The 23,211-nt window shown below is 34.8% G+C and overlaps 1 protein-coding gene and 1 pseudogene across 2 annotated transcripts in view; both read left to right on the top strand.

Moving 5' to 3' along the window:
* The window catches only part of OR4A47L (olfactory receptor family 4 subfamily A member 47L), a 95,281-nt gene extending 82,537 nt beyond the window's left edge, over nucleotides 1–12,744 (top strand). Inside the window, exons 2-3 of one of the 2 annotated variants that reach the window (XM_070228564.1) lie at nucleotides 10,170–10,377; nucleotides 11,648–12,744. In XM_070228564.1, the coding sequence (XP_070084665.1) occupies nucleotides 11,692–12,609 (918 nt within the window). In that variant the 5' untranslated portion in view covers nucleotides 10,170–10,377; nucleotides 11,648–11,691 and the 3' untranslated portion in view covers nucleotides 12,610–12,744. 2 annotated transcript variants of the gene reach the window in all.
* Nucleotides 2,049–2,958, top strand: OR4A153P (olfactory receptor family 4 subfamily A member 153, pseudogene; annotated as a pseudogene).
* Nucleotides 12,745–23,211: the final 10,467 nt, after the last annotated feature.

The raw sequence follows: 23,211 nt of genomic DNA, 5'->3' as shown, positions 1-23,211 counted from the left end.
TGATATTTCCCATTATTTTAGAGGTAAACTGTTTCTGATATCTGAAATTAGCATCTACGAAAAGTAGATGGGACTAAGGAGATGGACATGCATTTTGGATATTTGAGGAAGAGTGTAAAGTCTTGAGCAGAATGAACATAGAGAATCGTAAGATGCAAATTTGGGGAAGCAGTCTCCTTCCAAGTCATCTGGGGTCTTGGAGACCGAGGTAGAGAGATTGGATTTTATTGAGTATGTGATAGGAATCCACCGTAGGGATTTGATCAGGGTAGTGATAAGATCATTTGGGCTGCTTCAGGAAAACAGATTATTCGAGGCCAAAATTAAAGAAAAGAAACCTTGCAGGAGGCTACTGCAGTAGACCAGAGAGGTAATGAGTGTAATGGTAATGATCAATTTTGCAGTATACTTAAAATGGGGAGTCAACAAAAAGTATCATTAAGTAATGTAAGAGGAATAAAAGAGTGAAGGACACTGTCAGATATTTGGTCTGAACAGTAACATGTAAAGTGGTACCATTTAACTATATAGGGAATACCTAAGAGGGAAGATTGAATATTTGTGGAAAATTGAATATTTAGTTTTAAAAAACACGGAATTGACATCAAATAGAGATGTCAATTAGGTAGTTGAAATTACGGGAGAGAGGGGGCAGAAGGCACACAACTTTAGAGTGCTTTAGCATTTGTAGTTCAGAAAAAAGAGGAAGATGCAAGTAAAGACACTAAGAAGGAGGCTTCAGTGAGTTGGTAGAATATCTGGGATAGTGACTGTTATGGGTCATATGCTACATCAGGTGACACAATTATGGTTCCATTTTATCCTCCCAAAATTCATATGTTGAAGTTATAACCTTCAGTATGTCAGAATGTGATCTTATTTGGGGGTAGGTTGTTTACAGAAGTAATCACATTAAAATAAGATCATTAGGGGAACACTAATCCAAAGTGACTTGTGTTCTTATTAAAAGATGCTGACATGCTTAGAGTGAGAACACAATGTGAGCATAAATACAGTCACCTACAGGCAGCAGCTCCTTCCCTCACAGTCTTCAGAAAGAATCAACACGGTGAGCATCTAGATTTTTAATTTCAGAACTGTGATATGACAAATTTCTGTTCTTTAAGCCACCCAGTTTGTGCTAAATACTTATGGCAACTCTAGCAAACTAATACAGCTTTTGATACTGAGAGGTGGGGTGAGTGCTGTAATAAATGTCATAAAATGTGGACATGGCTTTGGGATTGGGTGACGTAGATGCTGGAAGAGTTTAGGGCTGACTGTTAGAAAAAGCCTAGACTACCTTGAAGAGATTGTTGGTAGAAATATGGATATCGAATGATGATTCTGATGAGAGCTCAGAAAGGAATGAGAAGCACTGTAGGCAGATAGAAGGCCTCTATCATCATAGAAGATACGTGTATCATCATAAACAAATGCTGCAAGAAATATAAATGTGAAGGTGCTTCTGGTTGGGGTCTCAAATGAAAATAAGGAACATGCTATTGGAAACTGGAGGAAAGGTGATCATTGTTCTAAAGTGGCAGCCCTACCAACTAATGCAGTGACCTTTGGTTTATAGCCTTCCATTCATAATTTGTTCTATGGACTCTGAATATGTAAATTCTCTAAAGTGAGTCACAGTTTTGTGACTTCATCCATGGTGCATCTTTTTATGGAATTCCTTTCTGATCCTCTCTTGTTCTTTCATGTCACCTTTAATGCTCAGCTGAAGTATTGCTTCCTTTGAGATAAATTCTCAGTTCTTAGTTTGATTTAAATGTTCCACAGCACAAGAATATATGATGCTTATTACATTGATCTTTTATTGTCCGATCCTATGATTATATATTAAATCACTGAGTAGGGAATCATATCTTAATCCACTTGATAATCCCACTCTCTATTTTGACACAGATGCCCCACAGGCATTTTTGATTGAATGAATAAATAAATAAAGATTAAGCTTATAATATGTTTAAGATACTTTTCCTTGTTTTATAGGTAAACTGCTTCTAATATCTGAAGTCAGCATCTATAAAGACTAGATGGAAGCAAGGAACAGTATGATTTACTTTGTGTTCTTGGGCCTCACACAGAATCCAAAGGAGCAGAAAGTCTTTTTTGTTATGTTCTTCCTCTGCTATACATTGACCATGGTGGACAACATGTTCATTGTTGTGACTGTAATTCCCAGTAAGACACTGGGAACCAATGTACTTTTTGCTTACTAGCTTATCGTTTATGGATGTCATTTATTCCTCAGCCCTTTCTCCCAAACTTATTTCAAACTTGTTCTTTGGGGAAAATGCCATATCCTTCCAATCTTCTATGACTTAGCTCTTTACAAAGCACTTTTCTGGTGGATCAGGGATCTTCTGTTCGTGATGGCCTATGACCATTATGTGTCCGTCTGTAAGCCTTTGCATTACTTGGTTATCAGGAGGCAATGGGTGTGTGTTGTGTTACCCATAGTGTCCTGTGATGGGGGTTTTCTGCACTCAGTAACTACTTATGGGCTCCCATTCTGTAGCTCCAATGTCATTGATCACTTTATCTGTGACATGTACCCTTATGGAAACTGATCTCTACTGACACCTATGTCATGGCATCTTAGTGGTGGCCAATGGAGGACTGATCTGCACTGTTGTGCTTTTGCTCTTACTCATCTCTTATGGTGTCATCTTTCACTCTCTAAAGAACCCTACCCAGGAAGGTAGTCAGAAAGCCCTCCAGACCTGTGGTTCCCACATCACTGTGGTTGTCTTCTTCTTTCTTATTTGTATTTTCATGTATGTGAGACCTGCTAAGACCTTCCCTATTGAAAAATCATTGAGTGTGTTTTATACAGTCAAAACTCCCATGCTGAACCCGTTAATTTGTATTCTGAGAAATTCAGAGATGACAAATGCTATGAAAAAGCTCAGGAGAAGAAATGTCATATCTTTTAGTAAATAAGCACATCAATCCACAATGAAGAGAGTCTTTTGACATTAGCGTCCATTTCCTTGGATGGCAGAAGTCTTCTTAAACCTAATGCTGACTTTTCTTTCTTCAAATAATTTATCATAATTATCATTAAAACGTGAACTAAGTGATTTTAATAATAAAAATTTTTCTCCCTGCTAGAACGTAAGGTCTATACTGTCTTGTAAATCACTTCACCTAGAAAGATGTAATGCCTGTATAGCAAGGAGTCACTAATATGTAATGAGTCAGTGAGGAACATTTTATGTAGTTATAGTAATTTTAATCAGTTTATGCATTAATCTTTTTTTACTTTTTTCTGAGACTTAGTAGTATTTTTATTTAGATTCTTGTCATTTAAGTTAGTTTTTTACAGTATTTAAAATATTTTATGCTGTACAGATTTTCTTCTCTAAGAAATATAGTGACACTACACATCAAATTTTTATTGTAACACCTACTTTTTAAAGAAAAATTGCAGTGTAATAGATAACAAATGGTAAAAGTAAAAACCATACAAAATGGGATAAAGTATAGAAAAAACTTCTTATTTATCTCTATAGTCTACAGTCCTCTTCCCCAGAGGCAGTCACTTAAACCGTTTCTTAAGTTTCATCATGTAATAATCTTCGCAAATGCAAATGTATTTAAACATATTTATATATTTCCTGTGTATGTAAATGTATGCTTTTACTATGCACCATCTTGAAGATATTTCCATAGCAGTCCATATAGATCTAACTCTTAGTTTTCCTCATACTGTATCATCCTGCCTTATAAATATGTACTAAAATTAATGTATTCATTCCTCTTCATGTTGGTCCTTATCTTTTTCTATGATAAATGATTTTGCAATAAATATACGTTTTTGAATATGTGCAAGTATGAGTTCCTAGAAGTGAAACTGTTATATACATATTTGAATCAATAATTAGATAGCACATTTATATAAAATGTTGCTATTCATAGTTATTGCCAAACTGCCATCCTTGAGGTTGTACTGACAGCTGCATTCCTGCCCACCATCTGTGACAATATTTCTGTCCACATTCTTAACAGCCAGTTCCTGATAAATATTTATGGCATATGACAATCTGATTAAAGTTATTTTATTTTTTTATACTGTCATCAAAATCTTGTTGATATAATTGAGTTTGAGCATCTTTCACATGTTTCATATGATTTGTGTTTCCTTTTCTCTAAATGATCTATTAATGTCTTTTATCTGTTTCATTCCATTGTTGATCTTTTCCGTATTGCTATTTTTTTTTCAGCGAAACATTAACCCTAAACTAACATCTCTTGCCAATCTTCCCCGTTTTTTTTCTTCCTCCCCAAAGCCTCAGTACATGGTTGTATATGCTAGTTTTAAGTCTTTCTAGTTCCTCTTTGTGAACCACTGCCACAGTGTGGCAACTGACAGACAGGTGGTATGGTTCCACAAATGGGAAGTGAACCTGGCTATGAGGGCTGGCTCATCTATACTGATTTTTATTCGTAATGATCCCCTTACTATCATATATGTAATTACTATTTTTCTAGTTATGTTATGTTTTTAACTTTTTTATACTATATCGAAAACTTCTATATGTAAACATTTTTTCTTTACATTTTGTATTTATTTAATTTTTGGTTTTCATATCTTGCTTAAAAAGATTTTCCCCACTTCACTCTTACCAAAATACTCCTCATCTACTTTTAGAATTTAATTTTTAAAGAATTTTTGTGCTATCTTATATAAAACCTTTTGATTCATATGGAATTTATTTTAATATAGGAGTTAAGTAAGGATTGAATTTTGTTTTCTAAATTTTAGTCATTTTTTTCTAGTTCCACAATTAACTTTGCCATTGATTTGAAATCTTGCCTATTCTATTTTAAAACCCCATATGTATTTGGATCCAATTCAGGACTCTACTCATTTTGTTGATCTCCTTATTCATGTACTAATTGAAACAATGAAACAACGAGACAATGAATTCATATATAACATTTTGATATGTGATAGGACTAGCAGTCCCTCATTACTATTCTTTCCAGAATTATGCCTATTCTTGCCTATGTATGTTTCAAAATTGTTTAAAATAAAATAATATGGTTAAATTTAAATAAAATAAATATGTTTAAAATTAAAATAAGTTTACAATTAAGTTAAAATAAGTTTAAGATAGTTCAGTCACAAAACAAAATGCAGTTATTATTTTCAATAAGATTCCATTTAAGAAGATTAATTTAGAAAGAGTTACATCTTTAGAGCATTGACAACTGTTATCCAAGAACAGTACAGATCTTTTCATTTAACAAGTTATCTTTTATACTCTTGGGTAGTGCTTCCGTCTCTTGCCTGTGTTACTTATCCCTTAGAGATACCTACTGTTCTTTATCCATGAGCTCTAAAATGTTAACTGACACGTTTGCTGTAAGGAAAACCATCTCTTTCAGGAAGCGCATGACTCAAGTCTTTGCTCAGCATCTTTTGGTGCTGCTGAGATCATTCTTCTCCTGGTGGTTGCCAATGACAACTATGTGTCCATCTGCAAACCCCTGTACTAGGAAATCATCATGAGTTACAGGGATGTGTCTTCTGTTTTTGAGTGGCATGAGTACAGTCAAAACCCCCATGCTGAATCCCCTTGCAACCATTCAGATCCTCTTCACAGTCTGACTGCTCATCTGTGGCTCCAATGTCATAGACCATTCATGTGTGATTTAAATCTTTTGTTGAAGTCTCTGCATGGACACACATACCCTTGGTCTCTTTGTTGCGTCCATCATTAATTTCATCTGCCTATTAATTTTTTTCCTCTTGATGATCTCCTGTGTGGTCATCTTGAGCTCCCCGAGGACACGTAGCTTGGAAGGGAGATGCATTGTCCTCTCCACGGGTGTTTCTCACATCATTGTGGTCATCCTAGATTTTGTGACCTGAGTATCAATATATTTGCACCCAATCACTGCCTTCTTCATTGATAAAGCAATGGCTGTGTTTTATACTATGATAACTTCCTTGTCAAACTTAAATCTACACACTCAGAAATTTAGAGGTAAAAAGGTATAAGTAATTTCTAGAGTAAAAAAATGACTTTGAGAAATAATCATAACAATATAAAATGACTTTATCCTTTAAATAGAGAAGAAAAAAGAATATAATTTCTGTGGTTGAGGGCAAACTGAACACTATTTGTCAAAAGTATGTTCATGTTGACCTATAGGCACTCTGAGGAACAGTCCAGGCAGAAAATTATTTATCATTAGAAAATTATCGATTTAGATTTATGTTTTGCCCAAATGGTTGTCAAACTTTAATATACTATCGAAATTAGTTAACAGTCTTGTAAAATGCAGAGTCTCAGGACACAGCAACACAGATTTTAATTTAGTAGTTTTGTTGTTGGACTGATTTATCTAGCTTTTAAACAAAGTAATCAGGTGTATTTGCACCAAATGATCTTTGCATACACTTGGAGCTATTGTGCCATAATTTAAGTTCACATTATGAGCTATTAATGAAGTCACTTTAGTTTTCAAATTTAGTTTTTAAATTGCTACAATATATTTAACAATATTTACAATTTTAACCATTTTTAAGTATACTGTTCAGTGATATTAAATTAATTCACATTGTTATGCCAATGTCATCACCATTTTTCTCTGGAACTTTTTCATTTTCCCAAACTGAAACTCCACAACTGTGTAACAGTAATCACCTTTCCCCTCTCCTGAGCTCCAGACAACCCACATTCTGCTTTCTGTCTATGAATTTGACTAAGAACCTGATGTAAGTGCAATAATACAATCTTCGTCCTTTTGTGACTGCCCTACTTCACTTAAGGTAATGTATTGTATGTTAATCTATGTTTTAGTATGTATTAGGATTTCTTTCCTTTTCAAGGCTGAATAATATTCCATTATAGGCATATGCCTCATTTTGTTTATAAATTTATCTACCAGTAGACACTTGGGTTGCTTCTACTTTCTTGCTATTGTAAATAATACTGCCATGAAAATGAGTATAGAAAGAGCATGGTGTTTGAGTCCCTGCTTTCCATTATTTTGGAAATACACCGAAAAGTAGAACTGCTGAATCACTTGATAATTCTTTGTTTAAGTTTTGAGGAAGTACCATGACATTTTCCATAGAAGATACATCATTTTACATTCCGATCAGCAGTGCACAATTATTTCAATTTCTCTAGATTATCTGCTGCATGTGTCATTTTCTTTTTTTTTTTTTAAATAATAGCTATCCTAATGGGTGTGAAATGGTATATGATCACAATTTTGATCTGCATTACTCTAATAAAAATTAACATTGTTCATCTTTTCATGTTTTTCCTGGTCATTTATATATCTTCTTTTGAGGAATGTCTATCCAAATCCTTTGTTCATTTTCAATGTTGTTTTTGTTGTTGAGACACAAAAGTTCTTCATATATTCTACATTTTAATACCTTATCATTTATTGTTTGCAAATCATTTTTCCAAATCTGTGTGTTGCCTTTTCATTCTGTTATAGTGCCATTTGATGCATAAAATTTCCTAATTGTGAAGAAGTACAATTCATTTATTTCTTCTTTCCTGGCTTGTGCATTTTGTGTCAAAGAAATTATTGCCAAATCCAACATTATGATCCTTTTCTTTTATGTTTTCTTCTAAAATTTTTCTAGTTTTAGCTAATATTTTAGGTCCTTGATCCATTTTGAGTTAATTATTGCATTTCACGTAAGTTAAGGGTTCAGTTTCATTCCTTTGTTTTTAAATATCCAGTTTTCACAGCACATTTTTTTGAACAGGTTGTCTTTCCCCATTGAATGCTCTTGGCTCCCACATCAAAAGTCATTTGAAAACACACACAAATGTTTCTTTCCAGGATCTGTATTTTATTCCATTAGTCTGTATGCCTGTCTTTATGCCAATACCACACTGTTTTAATTAACATATCTTCATAGTAGTTTTAGAATCAGGAAGTATGAGATTTCTAATTCTGTTCTTCTTTTTCAAGATTGTTTTGGCTATTGGGTGTCCCTTGAGATTCCAAATGAATTTTTGGATGGATTTGTCTATTTCTGAAAAACACACTTTCGGGATTTAATAGGAATTGCATTGAGTCTATTGATCACTTTAGGTAATATTGACCTGTTAATAATATTAAATCTTCCAGTCCATGAATGTCTTTCCATTTATTTTTTCTCTTCTGTAATATCTTTCAGCAACATTTTGTAGTTTTCAGTGTGCCATATTTTTGCTCCCTTGGTTGAGTTTTTTCTTAAGTATTTTATCTTTTTGATGCTGTTGTAAATGAAATTGTCTCCTTAATTTTCCTTTTGGGTTTTCATGGATAGTGTGGAAATTCAAAACTTTTTTATGATAAAAAGCTCTCAACAAATTGGATATAGAAGAAATGTACCTCAACATAATAAAGGCTATATAGGACAAATCCACAATTAACATTATAGTCAACAGTGAAAGTTTGAAAGCTTTCCCACTAAAATCAGGAACAAGACAAGAGTTACCACTCTCATCACTCCTTTTCAACATAGTCCTGCAATAAAAATTCCTGTGAAAGTGTTAGTTTTCTACATATAGATCACGTCATCTCTTAGGTGAAATATTTTACTTAATTAATTAATTTAAGTTGGTATTACTACATGTAGCAGTGCTTCCAATGGTAGCAACTTCCTATCACTTGGGTCTTGGCTTAAACATCACCTTTAAAAAAAGACCTCTGATAATCTTACCTGTAGTAGAATTCTCCCTCTTATCTTCTGTCACAGTACCATGTTTGCTGTCTTATAAGCACTGAATAAAATTATCTTTACTTTATTAAACTGCACCCTTATTTATTGACTGACTCTATTACAAGAATATAAGGTCTGAGAAGGAAGGAACTTTTACGTGATTTTTTTCCCTTTTTTATTAATTGCTGTGTCCTCACTCATAGCACAGTTCCTGGTGTGGAAGTTAACCAGAGAAACCTTATCTAAATTGGAGTCAGGAAGGCCTGTAGAGGGAGATTTCATGGTCTATAATACATCATCAATTACATCAAACAGGAAGAGATTAAGCTTGCATCTTCAACAGGAAGTAAAACTACTTTACTATTGAAGGAAAGTTTTCATTCCCCACTGGCAACAGCCCAGCCAATAAAAAGTGCTATAGCTCAGCCAATGAAAAGTCATTGCCTCCCTAACTGTTACTTTGCCCCAATGGACTTGCATTTAGAACAGCCCTTCCCTACTCCCCCTTTTTATCTATAAAAGCAACTCCCCTCCTTTGTTTTCTGGATTTGCCTGTGACCTGCCATAGCATGCACATCCTGAATTGCAATTCTTTTCTCTATTCCCAAAGAAACTCATTTTAAGGGTAAAAAAGGCAAATTTGCTTTTTAAGTTGACACTGGCATAAAATAGGTGGTCTTAATTTTGAAAAAAATAATTAATAATTGATGAATAATCACTTATTACATCTATATTGGTGACAAAACTTTTTAACATAGGTTACCAAACTTGAAAGCAGAATAAATTGAACATTAAATAAAAGGAATTAAGAACTTGTCAAGGCAAGTGGGGAAATACTTGATAACTTAATATTCACTGGAACAAAATGACTTGGCTGATATTTTATTCTTGATTTGCAATAGTCTTATAATGGTTCTAAAGCTATTTTTTTCTATACTACATCGTTTTAATCTTCATTATGTGATTTGGCCTACTAGTATCTTTCCATATAGATGTTATTTTAAATTCTGTGGAAAATCCCAGTGAATTTAATTAAGCAAGAATTAGTCTGGATGTATTCCAATTCCAGGACTCAATGATAAATGTGTTCAAAGGGATAGAATATCCAGTGGTCTTTGCCCCTGTCAGAAAGAAGATGCTATCCTTTTAAGAACTGATATAAAATCTTCAGGAGGTCCTTTGTTGGGCTTAATGCATGACATTAAAAAAAGCACAAAAATATCTGTTAAAGTCTCAAGTCAAATAGTTGGCCATACCAACACCATAGAATAAGAAGGGCTAAACAATTGAATGGTATTTTTCTCTTTTGAAGTTAGTAGGAAAGAAGTTACTCCAGAAAAATTTCCCTGGGGAAGGGGCTAGTTTTTAAGTTCTTATGCAAAATAGAATTTATTGCCTTTTTGATAAATTATCCTAACATGAAAATTTTTGTTTTTCTGTGTGCACCATGTAATTACTATTAAAGAATCTACAGTGCAAATAAAAAGAATCTTCTAAATAATCAGAAGACTCCATGAAGAAAATGGACAGATAGCCATATGAAGGAAAGTATATCTTCAAGTTATAATGCAGCTTTTTGTCCTCCACCGTCAGAGTGGATGAAAGAAGAATTCTAGGGCCCCTGTGAATGACGTAAAAAGTCTTCCTTCAGATTGTGAACAAGCCACCACAAGGTAAGACTAACAGCAGATAGTGGGAACCAGGAATCATGATTGTGTGAATGTCTTCATTTTCTAAGAAATTAAATCACTTTGAAAGAAATTGAACAGATTCTAAACCAAGTTTTCTCACTTAAAAATCTGTGACCTTGGGAAAATTAATTAGAAGTTCTGAGTCTCACTTTCTTCAACTTTGAAGTAGGCATTACAATTCTTGTTACTATAAATATTACAGGTGATACATTAAATTGTGAAAGTGTGTTTGGAATCCACTGTATGAGTTTTGAGCTGTGGAGTGATACAATCACAATAAGATTTTACAAGGTTCATTTCAGCTGCTTTGGGAGAATTTGTTGGAGGGCAGAATCAACGTGGAAAGCCTGGGCAGGAGGCTATTTCATTGAGCCAGGAAGAAAATAAGTGCTGGGAAATGATAAAATTTGTCATATATTAGAAAGTAGACTAAACAAGACTTGTTAAATGTATCACTAAATTAATATGAAAGTGTAAAGGAGGAAAGGACACTGAGATTTATTGCCTATATTATTACATGGAAGGTGGTAGCATTTAATGAGATGAGGAGCATTGATGTTTTTTGTAGAAAATTAAAAATTTGGTTTCATAAAAACTAAATTGATATCCAATTGGAGATGTCCAAAATTGGAGATGTTGATAATACACCTTTGAAAATTAGGGGGAGGTATGGGCTGGAGACACAATATTGAAGTGCTTCAGCATTTATTGGCCAGGAAAGGGTGGATTATCCATCCAAAGACTCTAAGAAAGAGGTTTCAGAGAAAACTGAGACAATTGAGGGCAGTGACTTTCCCTTCATAATTTGATCTATTCACTTTGGATATGTAAATTGCCTTAATGGTTCTCTAGTACTACCCTTTTGTGATTTTATGAATGGTGCATCTTTTCATGGAATTTCCTTCCCATATTCTCTTGTTCTTTTCTTTTTCCTTTAAACAGCTAAAGCATTGCTTCCTCTGAGAAACTTTCCCTGATTGTGGTTTGATTGATATCTTCCTACACGGTGACTATTAGCTTTGCACGAATATTTTTATAATAGCACATATTACATTGGTCTGGAATTGACTGATCTCTTATTATGCATCCTATCACTGAGGGTAGGGAACTATGTCTTATTCAACTTGGTGGTCACAATGTCTACGACATGTTTGACACAAATACATACTCAATATAGAGTTTTAAAAAATCGAATGAATTAATATAAGATTAAACTTATAATGCATTTAAAAGCTTTCCCCTTGTTTTATAGATAAACTGCTTCTAGCATATGAAGTCAGCATCTGTAAAGACTAGATGGAACCGAAGAACAATGTGACTTACTTTGTCCTCTTGGGCCTCACACAGAATCCAAAGGAGCAGAAAGTCCTTTTTGTTATGTTCTTGCTTTTCTACATTTTGACCATGGTGGGTAACATGCTCATTGTCGTGACTGTAATTGCCAGTAAGACACTGAACTCACCGATGTACTTTTTTCTTGCTAGCTTATCATTTATGGATGCCACTTTTTCCTCTGTCATTACCCCAAGGTTGATTTCAGACTTGTTCTTTGGGACAAATACTATATCTTTCCAATCTTGTATGACTCAACTCTTTACAGAGCACTTTTTTGGTGGGTCAGAGATCTTTCTTCTGTTGGTGATGGCCTATGACCGCTATGTGGCCATCTGTAAGCCCTTGCATTATTTGGTTATCATGAGGCATTGGGTGTGTGTTGTGCTACTGGTAGTGTCCTGGGGTGGAGGTCTTCTGCACTCGGCAATTCAACTTAGTACTATTTATGGGCTCCCATTCTGTGGCCCTAATGTCATTGATCACTTTATCTGTGACATGTACCCCTTATTGAAGCTCATCTGTACTGACACATATGTCATTGGCCTCTTAGTGGTGGCCAATGGAGGACTGATCTGCACTGTTGTGTTTCTGCTCTTGCTCATCTCTTATGGTGTCATCTTGCGCTCTCTAAAGAACCTTAGTCAGGAAGGGAGGCGGAAAGCCCTCCAGACCTGTGGTTCCCACATCACTGTGGTTGTCTTCTTCTTTGTTCCCTGTATTTTCCTGTATGCAAGACCTGCAGAGACCTTCCCCATTGACAAGTTACTGAGTGTGTTTTATACAATCATAACTCCCATGCTCAATCCACTAATCTACACTCTGAGAAATTCAGAGATGACAAGTACTATGAAGAAGCTCTGGAGAAGAAGTTATACCTGATAATAAATAAGTTTACCATTTACCATGAGGAGTTATTTAACATTGAGAACAGTCTCCTTGGTATGCAGGAATTTTCTTAAATCTGATGCAAACTTTTTTTTTCTCCACAGGGTTTATGGTAATTATAATTAAAGAATGAACTATAATTATGTAAATAATATGTATATAATTAATATATGTATACAGGAATGTGCTTTAATTATAATTAAAAATGAACTATATGTTTGTGCTATTAGTAAGGTTGTCCTTGATAGAATGTAAGCTCTATAATGCCTTGCTTATCCCTGTAGCTAGAAATCTGAAATGCATGCAAAGTGAGAAGTCAACAAATAATATGTCATGAATTAGTCAATGAAATATCTAGAGTAATGCTAATTAGTAATTAATTTCTGTATTTATTTTTATTTTTCTCATTCTTAGTTTTATTTTAAGTCAGATTCTTGTCCTTTGTCTTCTTTTTATTTGTTGTTCTAGTTAAAATATTTAATGTTATATAGACCAGCCCAGTTTTTCAATTTCATTTGCATCACACATGAAATTTTTAGTCATATTGTCCTTTTTTAAATAAAAATTGACAATGTAGTAGACAATGAATCAATTTTATTGATTAAATTTAATTTTCAATAATATTTAATTTTTAATTAATTAAATTGAATATTTATTTTATTTATTAATTTTATTTATTATTAATTAGTTCATTAATAGTGAATTAATATATTAAATATAAATAATAGAATCCATATAGAATGGTAATAGTATAGAATCGATTTCTTACCCATCCCTCATCAGAGACTCCCAGTTCTACTTTAGATGCAGTCACTGTAGTCAGTTTGTAAGATTCTTCAAGTAATAATCTTTGCCATAATCATGCCATAATATCCTACCATTTTGAATGTGGCTTTTTATTGGTTGGAAATTTGTTTGGTTTCTATATATCTTTGGCTAGTTTCTCAAGCTCCTTTAAAGTTATTTTAGTCAGTTTAGTGTTTCTCCCCATATTCCTGTGGGGAATCTAAGGCCTGTGATGTCCTCATCTGCTATCTTCGTCTGGCAGCACCTTATTAAGGCATTTCCTGGGAAGTATCCTTCACAGCTAAAGTTTGGGGGATAATAAAGTGCTTACATTTTGATAAATCATGCAAAGCAAACTCATCGTCTTTGCAATTACAAAAAAAAATCTTCGTATATAAGAATGTTTTAGGTCTGCATTTTCCATATTCTCTTTTCATACTTTTTAATCTTCTGCCACATCTGGGCTGATTCTTACTCCTTTTGCCCTCGAACAGAAGATCTACCATTTATTCTTGTTACATTATTTGGGCAAAAACTCACTGCTATTTTTATCTTAACTAGTCATTCACACTGAGAGCCTTTTTTTCATGGTTTGGGCGTGTGAAGAAGATTTTCTCAATCATTTTGTAAGCACATTTCAGAGACATGCATGACAGGATTTAGTATATTAGAATGATATATTATTATGATTATTTTAATCATGATATGATATGATATGATTAGAAATTTTACAGCATACTATTTGAGTGAGACAGTCCTGAGATAAAACTTAACTTTTCCACCCATAGTGTGAATTTCACAAAACACAACGTCTTGAGGATTCAATTCAAGAGTAATGATAAAGACATTATCAAGATCAAATAAATAATCCTTGTAAAACTCTTAGGGCCATTGAATGCTTAATAGATGTTAGTTATTGTGAACATTCATTCTTACTGGAGTATCTGAAAGTACAATAGAAATATTAATTAATGTAATCTTTTGTGAGCTTTAGAAGGAATAGTACACTACATTTTCCTGTTGTGAAGAATATTCTGAAAGCTGACTGTCGTTTTAGAAGCTCTCGGGGACTGGAATGGTTTCCAACCTCTTTGGCCATTACTGAACCTCTGTCTCTTGGTTTTCTAATCTACATTTGCCCTGTGCCTCCATGTTCTTGGGGCTGAGCCATTTGTGGGCCTGATTTTCTTATGACAAGTCCTTTGTGAGTGGTCTAAAGGTCATTTTATTATGAATCTGAGGTCAATGGAGCAGGCAACCAGAATATGAACTGTTGAAATGAAGGAAGATATTTGTTTAGGGAAGATAGTAGGGTGCACTGGTTAAGAGAAGGCTCTGGAGTCAAATTTCCTCTGTTTGAATGTGACCTGGGAAATTTTTAAAACTCTCTGTGCCATTTTTTCTTCATCTGTAAAAACAGACATGATAGTACCTCTCTCCTAAATTTGTTGGGCCACTTAAATGAGTAAATATTTGTTATGTGCTAATAACAGTGTCTGACACATTGAAACATTATAAAAGCGTTTTTAAGGCAAAATATATTGACTTGTACTGAGCCAACTTCTGGATGGGTGTGGAACTTGCCCTGTCTTTTTCTTTTTAGCTGGAAAGGTATCTTCTTGTATGAGTATCCTAATACAAATTATCACCAATATGATTACTTCCTTGAAGTTCAAGCAGTTGTGTATGAGCTCTTAGGGCCATTATTCAGCCTTGGAAGTTCTGTAAGAAGTGGAGTCAGAGGATGTAGAAGAAGTTGGTAGTTTGGAGTCAACTGAGTTAAGATCATATTCCACCTCACTAGTTAATGTATCACTGCATGTGTGCCTCAATCTCGGAATCTTATTTTAATCTCAGTTATTAAATATAATGAAAAGGTAGTACTTACTTCATAGAGTTATTTTAAGTATTAGACGAGATAATGTACGCAAAGCATCCAGGACAATGTCTGGCACTCAGTAGCTGCTTTATTAATGTCTGTGTTAATTAAAACTGTGTTTGTTGCCTCCCTCCCTTCTACAGCAATGTCTGGTTTGTCTAACTTTTTTGAACTGTGTGATTATTTTTATGATTCAATTATGTGTAGATAATATATTAAGCCCATGAGAAACTTTCATAAATCTGAATGTAAACCTAATAAAATTAATGTAAGGTGGATGAGATTAACTCTGAATAACTTACTTCAAAAATGTGAGTGTCACCCAAATTAAAATTAGCTTAAGGAAAACCTCATAATTGAATGAACTTTTTAATGTCAAATAAAAAACATGTGACAAATACAATTGTGTTAAAGATTATTATTTATGTACTACAATGTGGCATAAGCTATGAAAGCATTGCTTTATATAATCTTCATAAGAGGCTTATGAAAAAGCTACAATTAATCCTTTTTCCAGAATAATGTACTGAAGTTTGGAAAACTTAAATAACTTACCCAAGGTCAAAGAGCTGGCAAATACCTAAGGTAGGATTTGAACCCATGTAGTTTAGTTTCAGAACTTCCACTCTTAAACACTTTGGCAAATATCATAATAATGATCATTCCTGAATAAAGAAACAGTTTCTAGTGGTGAGAGATAAGCAAAAAAATAAGTAAACATATATGAAAAAGATAAAGAGAGTAAAATTTCTAAAATAATAAAGGAGTGATTTAACAGAGTGTGACTCAGAGGCAGGGGGCCATGCTAGACTGGGTGTTCAAAGAAGACCCAAGAGGAAGAATTTACAGCATTTATCTAACCATGTCCAGGGATGAAAGACAATGAGCTGACGGTCATGAGTAAAACCACTAGAGATGAATTTCTGTATCTGGGAAAGGGAATTTTATCTGACCTGTAGGATTATCATTATCTACTTTTGTCTCTTCTGTCTCAAAGATCATGAAACAACCTTAATCTTGTTTAATAAATTCAGCTCAAATTAAATCAGGATGAAGCTAAATAAAATGTTTTATATATATATATATATAGTACACATAAATCATAGATATTTAAGCAAATATTACTTCAAGATGCTGAGTTAAGCACAGTTGTAGACAGAAGGCTATCTGTTTAACGAAATTTGCATGAAAATATAACTGGGCTTTCCGTAGTCTATAAGACTATGCACAATTGCTGCCACTCAAACACACATCTCCATAAACTTATCCAGTACCACAGTCTCCCATGGTACCTATGTTTCAGTCCCAATGGCTTCGTTCTTGCCCCAGGGCCTTTGTACTATCTCTTCTTTATTTCTAAAATGCTTTCCTTCCAGAGGTCCACATGACTGGCTCATTGTTATCACTCAGTTTTCAGTCCAACTGCCATTTTCTAAGAGAGGACTTTCTTAACCATCCATGCAAAGTCATCCTCTTTCTCCTTGAGTTACCGTTTATCAAACAACTCTGTTAATTTTCTCTACAGGATTTTCACCATCTGATTTATCTGTTTATTGTTTCTATCTTTCAACTAGTACATAAACTCCATAAAAGTAGAGGTATTACTTGTTTTTCTCATTACTGCATCTCCAAGCACTGAGGACAGAGACTGGTACAGATTAAATGCTTAATAAATATTTACTCAATAAATTGCCATCAGCTCCATGTACCACTCTTTAGAATAAATGAATTGGTAAAAGAAAGCCTTGTTAACTGGAATGCTTCTGATATTGATGATATTCCACCTTGGTGAATAAATTGAAATGGAGAATTTTATATTAGTTTGGTATATGTCAGGGATCTTATCTGAAGAGACAGAATCATATCTAGAGAGAGTAATTAGAAAGGATTTACTATATGAAATTATAGCATAAAGAATCTTTGGATGGTCTAGAGTCACAGATTCTAATCTGAGTGGCAAGGAACAATTTGCATAAGCACACCTGACAGGGCTGGCATGCTAAAGGACATGCTGCCTCTGCTGACACCATGACTGGCTAACTGCAAAGATGCCATCAGTGCCCTGACCTAGGGACCACTCTGACTCTATTGACGCTGTACCAGAACCCAGCCTCAGATAACTAATTTCCAATTTAAAGACTTGCACAGATGATTTTGGTTGGCAGAACCAAAGTCACATGTCTGTACTCGATTGTCAAGGAGATCTGGAAAATGTAGGCCTCTGGATTTTATTTTGGATATTACATCCTCTGGGACACTAACAAAATGTCTGAGTGCATTCAAAGTTTTTGGGCAGTCACTCACCATTTCATACAGTTGGGGATGGAGTCTTCTGTAAAGCATTTTATTTTATCTGCTAGATAGTTCTCCTTGTTTCTGTTTTCCCTACACATAAGAAAGAAGGGAGTCATAAAGGACTATAAGTAAGTTTGTGAGCAGAAAAATTGGTGATACTGTAGAGAGCTATTGGTATATTCATGTAAATTTTACTGAACACCTACTCTGTCTGCATGGATTGTGCTTAGTGCTCAAAAAGAAACACAAATAACTGGGATATTTTTTAATGTGATTTGGTAGCAATTTTAAGAAAAGCAATTTTTTTAAAAAGCTATGTCCTATCTTAATTTTGAAATGTTTTAGATGGAAGCTTTCCTCAATTAAGAAAAAATTGTCCAAGCTATTTACTGTCACTTTAAATAAAATCAAAATTCCTTACTAAGCTCTGTACTGCCTTGAACACTACAGTTCCTATTCATCTCTTCAATTTCAGCTTCTTTTCTTCTCTCCTTTCCCTATTACCTCCATGTAACCGACCTTTCAGTGCCTTGAACTTGCTAAACTCTTCTCCACATCGAGACTCTACATGTAACAGAGCTTCCAATTTTTTTTTTTTTTTTTTTTGTGGAAGATTAGCCCTGAGCTAACTACTGCCGCTCCTCCTCTTTTTCCGAGGAAGACTGGCCCTGAGCTAACATCCATGCCCATCTTCCTCTGTTTTATATGGGGGACGCCTACCACAGCATGGCTTTTACCAAGTGGTGCCATGTGCGCGCCTGAGATCCGAACCGGTGAACCCCGAGCCACCAAGAAGCGGAACGTGCGCACTTAACCGCTGCGCCACCGGGCCGGCCCAACAGCGCTTCCAATGGAAGCAACTTCCTCTCCTTTGGATCTCAGCTTCAACGTCATCTTTTAAGAAAGACGTTCTCTGATTACCTTATCCATAGTAGAATTCTCCCTCTTATTTTCTGTCACTTTTCATCCGCCTAGAATTTATATTGATAGAGGAGTTTAATAGGGATTGAATTTTAGGGTTTTTTTCCTAAATTTTAGTTTCTTTATAGTTGCATAATTATCTTTTTGTCACTGATTTCAAGTTCTGACTACTGTCTAAAGTCACATATGTGTTAGGATCTGATTGCGGCCTCTATTTCATTGATCTCTTCATTTAGGTACCAATTGACACATAATTGCTTCAATATATAACACATTTTGATTTATGATGCAACTAGCAGTCCCTCATTATGTTTCAAAATTAAGTTTAAAATAAAATAGTCTTTGAATTTAAATAAGAAATATGTTTAAAATTAAATTAAGCTTACAATTGTTAAAATAAGTTTAAGGTAGTTTGATGACAAAACAAAGTTAAGTTATTGTTTTCTATATGATTCAATTTAAGAAGATTAATTTAGGAAGAGTTTGTGTCTTGGGAGTATTGAGAACTGCTAGTTATGAAGAGAATAGATCTTTTTATTTAACAAGGCATCTTTTATACCCTTGGGTAGTGCTCCCATTTCCTGCCTGTGCTACTTATCCCTTATAGGTAGCTGCTGTTCTTCATCCATGACCCATAAAATGATAGCTGACACTTTTTTTGTTTTTGAGGAAGATTAACCCTGAGTTAACATCTGCTGCCAATCCTTCTCTTTTCGCTGAGGAAGACTGGCCCTGAGCTAACATCTGTGCCCATCTTCCTCTACTTTATATGTGGGACATCTGCCACAGCATGGCTTGACAAGTGGTGTGCAGGTCCACACCCCGGATCTGAACTGGCGAACCCCAGGCTGTCAAAGAGGAATGTGTGAATTTAACTGCTATGCCACGGGACTGGCCCCAATAGCTGACACTTTTGCTTTAAGGAAAACCATCTTTTTCAGGAAGTGGATGATCAAAGTGTTCGCTAAGCGTCTTTTGGTAGTGTTGAGATCATTCTACCAATGGTGGTTGCGATTGACTATTATGTGACCATCTGGAAATCCCTGTAGTATGATATCATGTGATTTCCTGTGTACTATGAACCCCTGCACTTTGAGTGACAGGAAGTCGCTTTCTATCTCTAGTGGCATGAGGCAGTGGCTTTGTCTTTGCAACCATTCAGATCCTCTTCAGTCTGGCTGCCTGTCTCTTGCTCCAACGTCATAGACCATTCATGTGTGGACCTATAGCTTTGAGGACAGATGCAAAGCCCTGTTGACCTGTGTCTCTCAGATCCCTGAGGTCACCTTAGTCTTTGTGCACTGCATGTTTTTATTTTTTCACCCAATCACCACCTTCTCCATTGATAAGCCAAGGCTGTGTTTTCTCAGGATCATTTAGGGTTCTCATAAAATGCATATTCTCAGGACACAGCAATGGAGATTTTAATTTAGTAATTTTGTTGTTGGATTATGTCTACCTTTTAAAAAAATTACGCAGGTATATCTGAAGTCAATGATCTTGACATGTACTTTGAACTATTATGTTCACATCAAGAGCCTATTGATGAAATCACTGTAATTTTTAAATTTATTTTTAAATTGTGGTAAAATATACATAACAAATTTACAATTTTAACCATTTTAAGTGTCCAGTTCATGTGATCATTAAATTAATTCACATACATCACAAACATCACCACCATCAATCTCCAGAAATTTTTCTTCCTCTAAAACTGAGTGTCCACATCCATTAAACAATAATTCCTTGGGGCTGGCACAGTGGAGCAGTGGTTAAGTTTGCACGTTCTGCTTTGGCAGCACGGGGTTCGCTGGTCGGATTCCAGCTGCGGACATGGCACTGCTTGGCAAGCCACGCTGTTGTAGGCGTCCCACATATGAAGTAGAGGAAGATGGGCACGGATGTTAGCTCAGGGCCAGTCTTCCTCAGCAAAAAGAGGAGGATTGGCAGCAGATATTAGCTCACAGCGAATCTTCCTCAAAAAAAAAATAAATAAAATAAAAAATAAAAATAAATAAATAAATAAAATAAACATTCCTCATTCCCCCTCCCTGAGCCCCAGGAAACCAACATTCATACTTTCTGTCTATGAATTTGACTGCTTTATGTAACTTATGTAATTGAAATCACATGTCTTTGTCCTTTTGCGAATGCCTTATTTACCTTAGAATAATGTATTGCAGGTTAATCTTTGTTTTAACATGTGTCAAGATTTCCTTCCTTTCCAAGGCTGAAAATATTCCATTGTATGCACGTCTCATTTTATTTATATATTGATCTGTCAGTAGACACTTCCTTTGTTTCTACTTTCTGGCTATTATAATTAATACTGCCATGAAAATGGGTGTAGAAATAGCAGGGCGTTTGAGTTTCTGTTTTCCGTTATTTTGGATATATATCCAAAAGCGGGGCTGCTAATCATATGATAATTCTTTGCTTAATTTTTTGAGGTAAAACCACAGCATTTCTCTAGCAGCTACATCATTGTACATTCCCACCAGCCATGCACTATTGTCCCAATTTCTCCATTCTCTTTCTTATGTGTGCTATGTTCTGTTTTTTTCATAGTAGTTATCCTAAGGGGTGGGAAGCTGTATTTTATTATGGTTTTGATTTGCATTTCCATAATTATTAGTGATGTTTATATCTTTCCGTATGCTTACTGGACATTTATATGTTTTATTTGGAGAAAGGTCTATTAAAATCCTTTTCTCAACTTTGGTCAGTTATTTCTTTTATTTCTTTTCTCGTTGTTGAGATGTGGAGGTTCTTTATATATTTTGCACATTAACACCTTATCAGATAGATTGTTTGCTAATCTTTCTCCCATTCTGTGTGTTGCCTTTTCACTCTGTGACAGAGCATTTGATGCACAAAAGTTCTTAATTTTAAGGCACAATTTATCTATTTTTTCTCTTCTTGCCTGTACTTTTTGTCTCATACCCAAGAAATCGCTGCTGAGTCTAAATTTTCTTCTAAGGGTTTTATAGTTTTAGCTAGTATTTTAGGTCTTTGAACTATTATGAGTTAATTTTTGTATAAGGTTCAGGGTTCAATTTTATTCTTTGGCTTTTAGATATCCAGTTCTCTCAACACCATTTGTTGAAAGGTTGTCATTTTGCCATTGAATGCTCTTTGTACCCTTGTCAAAAATCGTTTGAAAACATATGCAAAGGTTTCTTTCGAGGCTCTGTACTTTATTGCACTAGTCTGTATGTCTGTCTTTATGCCAACACCACACTGTTTGGTTACCATATCTTTCTAGTAAGTTTTGGAATCAGGAAGTATGAGACATCCAACTTTGTTCTTCTTTTTCAAGATTATTTTGGCTATTTGGAGTACCTTGACATTCCATGTGAATTTTAGGATGGATTTTTCTATGTCTGCAAAACACCCTTAGGGATTTAATAGGGATTACATTGAACCTGTAGGTGACTTTAGGTAGTTTGACATCTTACTAACATTAAATCTTCCAGTCCATGAATGTCTTTCCATTTATTTGTGTCTTCTATAATATCTTTCAGCAACATTTTGCAGTTTTCAGTATACAAACCTTTTCTCTCCTTGGTTAAGTTTGTTCTTAAGTATTTTATTCTTTTTGGTGATGTTTTGAAATGGAATTGTTTTCTTAATTTCCTCTTTGAGTCTTTCCTATATAGTATAGAAATTCAGCATCATTTTATGATAAAAAGCTCCCAAGAAATTGGATGTAGAAGTAACATACCTCAACATAATAAATGTTGTATAGGTCAAATCCACAACTACCATCATATATGGATTAAGTTTTAAAACTTTCCCACTAAAATCGGGAACAAGACAAGTATGCCCAGTCTCACCCTTACTTTTCAACATGGTACTGCAATAAAAATTCCTGTGAAATTTTTAGTTTTCTACATATAGATCATGTCATCTGTGAAGTGAGATAATTTTACTTAATGAGATAATTTTTACTTAATATTATTACATGTAGCAGTGCTTCTAATGGTAACAATTTCCTATCCTTTGGATCTCAGGGTAAACATTACTTCTTAAGAAAGTCCTTCTCTGATGAACTTAGCCATAGTAGACTTCTCCCTCTTATTTTCTGTCACAGCACCCTGTTTGCTGTCTTAGAAGCTCTGAATAAAACAATAATAACTTTATTAAACTATCCCTTATATATTGTGTGACTCAAAAGAATGTAAGACCCATGCAGGAAGGACATTTTAAAGATTTTATTTCAGTTTTATTTATTGCTGGGGTCCCACTCATAGCACAGTTCCTGGTATGGAAGTTGACAATAGAAACCTTAAATTAATTTGAGTCCAGAAGCCTGGAGGGGGAGCTCTCACACCCTATCCTACACTCTAAGAGGAAGAAACCTGTGCTTGCATCAACAAGAAGTAAAACTACATTAATGCTGAAGGAAGATTTCTCTCCCCACCTGGAAACAGCCAAGCCAATGGGAAATGCCGCGCCTCAGCCAAGGAGAAGCCATTTCTTCCCTGAACTGTTGCTTTCCCCCAGGTACTTTCTTTTAGAACAGTTCCTCCCCTTTTCCTCGTAACTCATCTCCTTTGTTGTCTAGATTTGCCTACAGTCCACCATAGCACGCAGATGCCAAATTGCAATTCCTTTGGCTGTTGCCAAATAAACTCATCTTGAGGGTGAAATAGCAGGTGTCGACAAAAATAATCCATAACCAATCTATAAATGAAAACTTGAGTGAGTTTATT

Source organism: Equus caballus, chromosome 12, assembly GCF_041296265.1.
Source record: "Equus caballus isolate H_3958 breed thoroughbred chromosome 12, TB-T2T, whole genome shotgun sequence".
NCBI classification, from domain to species: Eukaryota; Metazoa; Chordata; class Mammalia; order Perissodactyla; family Equidae; genus Equus; species Equus caballus.
Note: the sequence above shows the minus strand (reverse complement) of the source record. Positions and strands in the feature narration are given on the sequence as shown.